General features: G+C 43.3%; 2 protein-coding genes across 4 annotated transcripts in view; both read right to left on the bottom strand.

Moving 5' to 3' along the window:
• LOC107200626 (meiosis-specific coiled-coil domain-containing protein MEIOC-like) overlaps positions 1-3,467 on the bottom strand; it is a 30,294-nt gene extending 26,827 nt beyond the window's left edge. For 2 of the 3 annotated variants that reach the window (XM_033519948.1, XM_015619375.3), the window contains exon 1: positions 488-1,118. The gene's annotated coding sequence lies outside the window, so the exon portion shown is untranslated. Of the gene's footprint in view, positions 1-487; positions 1,119-2,922 lie in introns of those variants that run through there. The other variant, XM_033519952.1, reaches the window with a different exon arrangement.
• A 288-nt stretch (positions 3,468-3,755) lies between these two features.
• Positions 3,756-7,459, bottom strand: IBA57 (iron-sulfur cluster assembly factor IBA57; the record flags this gene model as incomplete). Its single annotated transcript, XM_015619377.3, has 3 exons — positions 3,756-5,452; positions 6,083-6,414; positions 7,245-7,459. Coding segments are annotated over 3 exons (939 nt in total), but the record flags the coding sequence as incomplete, so codon positions are not given.
• Positions 7,460-7,463: the final 4 nt, after the last annotated feature.

Genomic DNA, 7,463 nt, shown 5'->3' with positions numbered 1-7,463 from the left:
TATATAAAAATATATAAATATATAAATTTATATAAAATATAAAATATATATAAAAATATAAATATATGTGGATATATTTATATATTCTGTATTTATATATATAAGTATATATGTATTCTTATTTCTATTAGCATATATTTGTATATATGTACTATATGTATATACTTACATACATATATATTAAATTATATAACAAATAAATATATATACATATGATATAAGTGTATATATATATGTGTATATTAGTGTATATACACTATACTTATACAGTTATAAATTATATATTTTAATATTCCAAACCCATTTAAGCTGTAATTGGGAAGCACAACCCAGAAAGGAAATTTTTATTGCTTTAATAGACAATTAATTATATAATTATATAATAGTTATATAATTATATTTATATTATATAGACTATATTAACAGCTCATTTATATTATATTTCTATATCATTAGATTGCTTTAAGATAATAAAAATATTCAATACCATCGCATTTCACAGTAAAAGGATTTTACACCTCTTGTATCTCTGGGGTTTGGCATCTCAAATAATTCACTGGAATTATTGAGTTTTTGGTGAACTTCTGGTTTTGGTGGCACTTTTGTTCCTGTGTCCCCGCTGAAAGCAGCACTTGGCCCATCCCAGCTGTGCAACCATGAAGGAGAAATAAAAAGAATTAAGAATTAAGTTTATTTTAAGTAAAGGTTTGTTGTTCCATGCTCAGCTGATTTGCCTTCTTGCCTTTTTCAAGTATCTCAGTGACAGTTGCATTTTATCACCTTTTAAACATTTTTTTCCTTAATAAAGTCATGGTTTTCCTGTAATTCTTTGCCTGAGATTATAAATCCTGATTGTCCCCCTCTATTTTTAGCCCTACAAAAAAAATGAGCAAATGTAATTTCAACAAATAAATGTATCCAGAGACAATGGAAATGGCAAATGGATCCATCTTCATCTTTCTGAAGAAAATGATACAAAACAGAGTTAAAATGCAATTTAGCTGGGGTGCTGGGAAGTGGAGTCCATCATTAGTCAGGAATTATTAATCTTGAGACTGGAAAAAAAAAAGAGAAAGTGATGCATTTAAATTTAAATTTAAAAAGAAAATTTAAATTTAAAAAGAAATTTTAATTTTAAATTTAAAAAGAAAAATCACAAAAACCCCATCCAAAAAAATTACAAAAGCTACCTCCCACATACATTCATTTAAATTAAACTCCAAAATCTGAATAACAAAACAGAATGTGAGTGGCACACAGCACACAGCCATCCCCAAATATTAAGTTTATTCCCTTTTCTGACACAGCAATAAGTAGGAAATGAGGTCAGCTCTCCCTAAAAACCCAACCTTTGTTTGCTGTGTTGCTGTTTCCCCTCTGCTTTTTGTCCCAAAACCTCCAATGACATTCCCAGACACCCTCCAGCTCCTCCCAGCTGCCTGAAGTCAGCGCAGCTGCAGAATAAAATAATATATAAAACTAAAATAAGAAGTTTCCACCTTTTTTTCCCTCCTTCAAAACCCTGAAAGATCAGAAATCAGGGATGAAGGAAAACAGAGAAAGCCCAAATATTTCCAGAGTTGTGGCAGAAGAGCAATGAAGTACAAAATCTGATTTTAGTGGGAGGAGGAGACAGCAGAATTCCACACTCATTTGGCCTGGACAGAGGGAAAGAGAGGAAATCCAGATACAAATCCACAAAAAACTGTTTAGGCAGAAATTATTTCTGCTGGCTCAAAATCAGCAGGCTACAGAAAAAAAAAAAAAAAACAAACCCCAAGACTTTTCCTTGAAGGGTTAACTGTCAAAAAAAGCAAAATAATACACAGGGAATGGGTTGGGAAAAAAAAGGATTTAAAGCCAAAAATGGAGTTTTATCTTTGTTTCTATCCAGCAGAAATTGTGCTCCAAAAAAGTCAAAAATTAGAAGTAGTAGGAGCTACATTCTCCTCTCAAAATAACATTCAAAATGCCACAATGCCCATGCAGAGAGTGATTTCAGCAGGGAGAAGGGGATGAAAGCTGCCAAATTTTCCATTCCTGAAAACCCTGGAGCAATTGAGTCTCCTGGGAAAGCAGCACCAAGGTAGCCCATGAGGAATAAATCCAATTATTGGCTCTCATCTGGGCAGTTTTTGGACAGTTCCTGCAGGCCTGAAAGGGTCCAGCAGCAGCAAAACCCACTCCAAAAATTCCTATTAAGCTACAAATATCAGTTAGGGCTTTTAAAAGTCATCCAGAGTGAAGATGCTCACACAAAACCTGGCCACAGCACTGTGAATCCCTATGAATAATTATGTTTTTAATAGGGAATAGAAGTGATTTTCATAACCTGCAGTAGAATATATATATATATGTATATATATATATATGTATATATGTGTGTGTGTGTCATATTGTCATATTATTTATGTGTATATTTATATGTATATATATTTATAAATATATATTAAAATATATATTTATATTTATATTATTTATAATTATATTTATATTTAATAGACTAGACTGAACTATAAGCAATCATTTTGCTGGACTCCTCACCACACCAAGGCAACTTTTTTTTTTTTTTTGGCATTTTACTATAACAGGGAAGGTAAAAAAATCTAACAATGAAGACAAGCACTGCTCCTAGAAAATTTAAATAAATAAGTAAAGGCAGAAAAAAAAAAGATGAGAACTTTTTTTCCTGAAAGCAACCATTTAAATTTAAACTATTTAAACCTCTGCCAGTGACTCCTGTCTTATCCCACTGGGATTTCAGGTTACTCCAAGTGTTTACTCCACTCTTTTCCCTCAGAAAGCATCACTGAGGCAGAGGAAGCCTCACGTGATGAGGCAGCAAGGGGGAACACACAAAAAAAAGGGGATCAGGAAGGGCCCCACATTTTCCAGCTGTTTGGATTGAGGCTGGAATCTCACCTGAGAACACCCTTGGGCACCGTGGTGGTGCTCAGGAAAAATTTCCTCACTGGAAAGGCCAAGCCCTGAACAGGCTGCCAAGGGAAGTGATGGAGTCACCATCCCTGGAAGTGTCCAAAAAATGGGTGGATGTGGCACTTGGGGCCATGGATCAATTAATGATTGGAGTTGATGATCCAAGAGGTCTTTTCCAGCCTTAAGAATTCCATGGCTCTCAGAGAAGCAAAATCAGCTCTTGCACCCAAATTCACCTGGCTAAAAAAAAAATCATCAATGCTGGAGAAGGCTGTGAGGGGGAATAAAAAAATTAAGGATAACATGGATTGGGGCTGCTGCCTTCCATTTCTACCTCTTTCTTTTTTTTCCAGAAGCCACCAAACACCTTCTCATGTCTAACCTTGTGCCACCTGCAGCTGCTGGCAGCAACAAAAGCCTTTCAAACACCGTGAGGAAGACAAATGAAACGTGTGTCTGATACAGAAAACATTCAGGGCTCCCCCAGACAGAGGAGTTTATTCAGTGTTTGTTCAGGCTCTGCTCACCCCAGGACAATAAAACCATTCTGAGCAGGCTTTGCACAATGGGTGGCTTCAAAGTCTCGCCTTTGTGGCCTCTGAAGGATCCAGTTTAATTTATTTTCTCAGCAGAAGGACTCTGTTACCAATCCCACACCTCACCAACAGCCTAAGGCATGGTTCTTGTCAGCAAACAACCTGAAAATGCATTTATTCTGCTGTATGTCTTCACACCAAGCAAAAAAAACCCAGGCATCTTATCTCAATATGTCACATTTAAATCAGAGGCAATAGTTAATGAGGTATTCCACAGAATCATTTTGCAGCAACCATAGAGTTTTAATCAATATAAGCATTTTTTTTACAGACAAATTCCTTTCACAGTAACACTGAAACAGAGGCAGAATGTGATTTTGGACGGGTTTTGTTACAAATATTCATGCAAAGGCTATTTTTTTTTTTTGGACAAAATGGGATCTCACCTGGGCAGCTCTCTCATTGTGTAATGGATTTATTGCAATACAAAAATACAAATGGTTCCTATAAACCACTGCAGGTTGACAGGGTCAGGAGGCACAGAGCTGGTTGGCTTTGGAAGAAGAGAGGAATATGTTGCAGCAAGAAGAAAAATTGGGGAAGCAGAAGAGTGTTGGCAGCCAGAAAAAAAAGAAGCAAATAAATGCCAAGGCATTGGGCTGCTCTGAAAACCCTCGGGGTGGTGGATGGAGAAAACCTCAGCTTCAGGTGGCAGCAGGAACAGGGTGTGAGGGGTACAGAGAGGCAGAGATGCAGAGCCACAACATGGTGAAAATCTTCCCTCAGGAAGGCCAGGCTAATCCAGCACACGTGGCATTGAAAATATCCTTTTCCTCTCCCAAAAAATGCTTTGAGTGAAGGGAGTCAGAGGAACTGTGCTCCCTCCCCTGGCACCAAAGCAGGAGACAGGACCAGGAGGTTTGAGACCTTTCTTTCCCAGGTGGGATGAGCTAAAATCAAGGTCTGACACATGAAGCTCAAGCTGTTCCCCTTCCTGAGCACAATTCCAGTGGTGGGAAGAAACACCAGCCCCATCAGCAAGTTTAAGAAGCTCAATGCAAGGAGCAATTTGCAGCAAAAAAACTTCAGCCTGAGAATACATCTTAATAAGAGCAGCATGATCTCCACTCAAAAAAGAAGGAATAAAATTATAATACCAAAGAATGGTTATTCTGAACTGAAAAAAAAGTCAGTGCATGGAACAGGGAAACTCCTGATCCCATTGCTTCAGCTGGAACACACACGGAGCACAGTCTGAGGGAATGAGTGTTGGCCAGGAGATCCATCCAGGGCTCAACCCAGCAACACAGGGCACTCCCTAAATACACAGGGACCAACTCAACAGCTCACAGCACCCCTAAAAAAGTGGGGATTACCCTCAGGAAAAGGTGCAATTCCCTGCATTTGTCTCTCCACAGCACTCAGTGGAAGACCCAACCCACTGATCTGCCACAGCTTTGGGTTCCAGCTGTTTAGTTCCAATTTGAGGAATCCTGCAGGATCAAACACCTCCAACAGCAATTCCCAGGAATTCCCAAATTCCCCACACAACCCAGCCTCTCCCTAAGGCAGACGGTGCTCCCTCCTCTATTTAGCAGCAGCTTTCGGCCACCACTCGGGTGTGCTGGCGCTGAGCTTCACTCTGTCCGCTCCCAGGTGGATGCAGAGCGGCTCGTTCACATGAGCCAGCCTCAGCAGGGCTATCCCGAGCTCTCCTCCTCCAGCACGGAACTTCCCGGCGCGTTTTCCCGACTCGGTGAGGATCTCGGCGCCCTCGGGAATGCCGGTGCTGGGAAGGGGCGCCGGGAAGGTGACGGGCAGCAGCCGCTTGCGGATCACGCCCATGTGGTGGGTCCTGGCCGTCAGCTCCTGCCCGATGTAGCAGCCTTTGGTGAAGCTGATGCCGTTCATGAAGGCCAGGTTGGATTCCAGCGGGAGGGCGACTCCAGGGGGGAGATCTTTCACCCCTTCGGGAATTCCTAGGGCAAGAACAAGGCCAGACTCGTTAGACTTGTGCTCTGAACTGTCTGAACTGTTTCTCAGTTTGGGTTTCCAACCCTAACAGATCCCAGTTTCAGCACAGGACCATCACCTTACCCTCTGCTAATTAATTTTATCCTTTATCAGCATGGACACACTAATATCAAAGGCACTGGGGCTTCCAGGACTGAGATATCTGCCCAGCCTTCTTGGCCTTGGAGTTAACTCGGCAAATCCAGCCACAAAATTTTTAGGAAACCAAGTCTGGGTGTTTCCTTTTCCTTCCTCAGCAACAAGCCAAGCACTGGGGCTGTGCGTCATCCCAAAATAATCAAAATTACTCAAACCACAGAAGCTGCTTTCTAAGGAAATTAATAATCCTGGCTCTCTTCTAGCATTCCTGACCAATCCCCATAATCTGAGTAACAGAAAATTATACCCAAACATTGCCACCAGACAGAATTATAACCACCAGGTCACTTTAATACACAAAGCAGCAATTAATACACCTATTAATTAACAAATTAAATGCATTACAATTTAAGAATGAAGGGTTTATAACTTATTCCTGCCTTATATCAGCATGTGGACTCCCAAAATCCATAGTGCAAAACAGGACTTGGCTTTACCTTGTTTATACCTGTGCCTGTGGTAATCCTGAACGTCTCCAATTTGGCTCCCAGGGATAATCTCTGACAGATTTGCTCCTTTCTTTGCAATCAGTCTCCAGCCCATGACTTCTGCCCTGGGGTCAGGAGTTAAGAGCAGAGCCTGGTCTGCACGTTTTGGGAGGGAACTGGTGTCCTCAGGGATGACAGCCCACAGGGAGAGGTCAGGGCAGGGGGAGATGGTGACTTTCCTACGGATCTTGTAGAGTTTCAGGTGTTTCTGGATGGAATCCAGAATGCTGCTATCGCACTCCAGCAGGATGTGAGGCTCCTCTGCTGTGCTCCCGTGGAGCCTAAAAAAAGTCACACCCCAAAGGTCAGGAAAACAAAGATCCACAGCAGCAGGAGCAAAAACTGGGTTTTTATTTGGATCCTGGTGCAAATCCAGAAGTCTGGGAAGTTTCTGTGGCACACAGGGAGCAGCACCCACATCCCCACAGAGAAATACCTGAACTGTTTAGGCCACCTCCTGTACTCCTTCCTAGCAAACACTGCCCTCACTTCTCCCAGGGGCAGAAACAGCTCTGGCCATGTGAAATTCTCTATCCTTACCTACAGTGAAGGGAATTTCAGCTGGGAGAGAGGCTTTGTTTGGCTGTGACACAGAATTCCAGAATGGATTTGGGTTGGAAGGGACCTTAAAGCCCCTCCAGTGTCACCCCTGCCATGGCAGGGACACCTTCCACTATCCCAGGCTGCTCCAAGCCCCATCCAGCCTGGCCTTGGACACTTCCAGGGATCCAGGAGCAGCCACAGCTGCTCTGGGCACCCTCACAGGGAAGAATTCCTTCCCAATATCCCATCTGTCCCCCTGAAAGGGGCTCTGAGGTCTCTCTGGAGCCTTCTCCAGCTGAGCACCCCCAGCTCTCCCAGCCTGGCTCCAGAGCTGAAGGGCACAGTCAATCTCCACACGTGGGGATATTACGGCCACCACACTTCTCTGCTGCGGGGAGCCACAGCGCCTGCATCAAGGCAAACACACACGGAGGATGCGCTTTTTTCCACACTGATGTAGAAATTTAAGCCGGAAATGTCACACCGCGGTGACAGGAGCCACCCCCCGCTATTCAACAATGGTCTCTCCCAGTTCCCCCCCCACCTCGGCCGCGCCACTTGGTCTCACCTGTAAAGGATGACGTCATAGAGGCAGCGGCCCTGAACGTTTAGCGCGTGCGCGTAGAGCGCGGGGGGGGCGTCGCCCGCCCCCACCAACTGCGTGACGTCATTGGTGAGCAGCCCCTGCAGGAACACGGCGGCCTCGGCGCCCCGCACGCCCAGCAGCGCCCGGCCCAGCGGGAAACAGGCGGCGGCCGCGCCCCGCCGGCCCCGGCACAACCGGCGC

The sequence above is a fragment of the Parus major genome, chromosome 2 (genome assembly GCF_001522545.3).
Source record: "Parus major isolate Abel chromosome 2, Parus_major1.1, whole genome shotgun sequence".
NCBI classification, from domain to species: domain Eukaryota; kingdom Metazoa; phylum Chordata; class Aves; order Passeriformes; family Paridae; genus Parus; species Parus major.
This window is presented reverse-complemented; position numbering and strand designations above follow the sequence as displayed.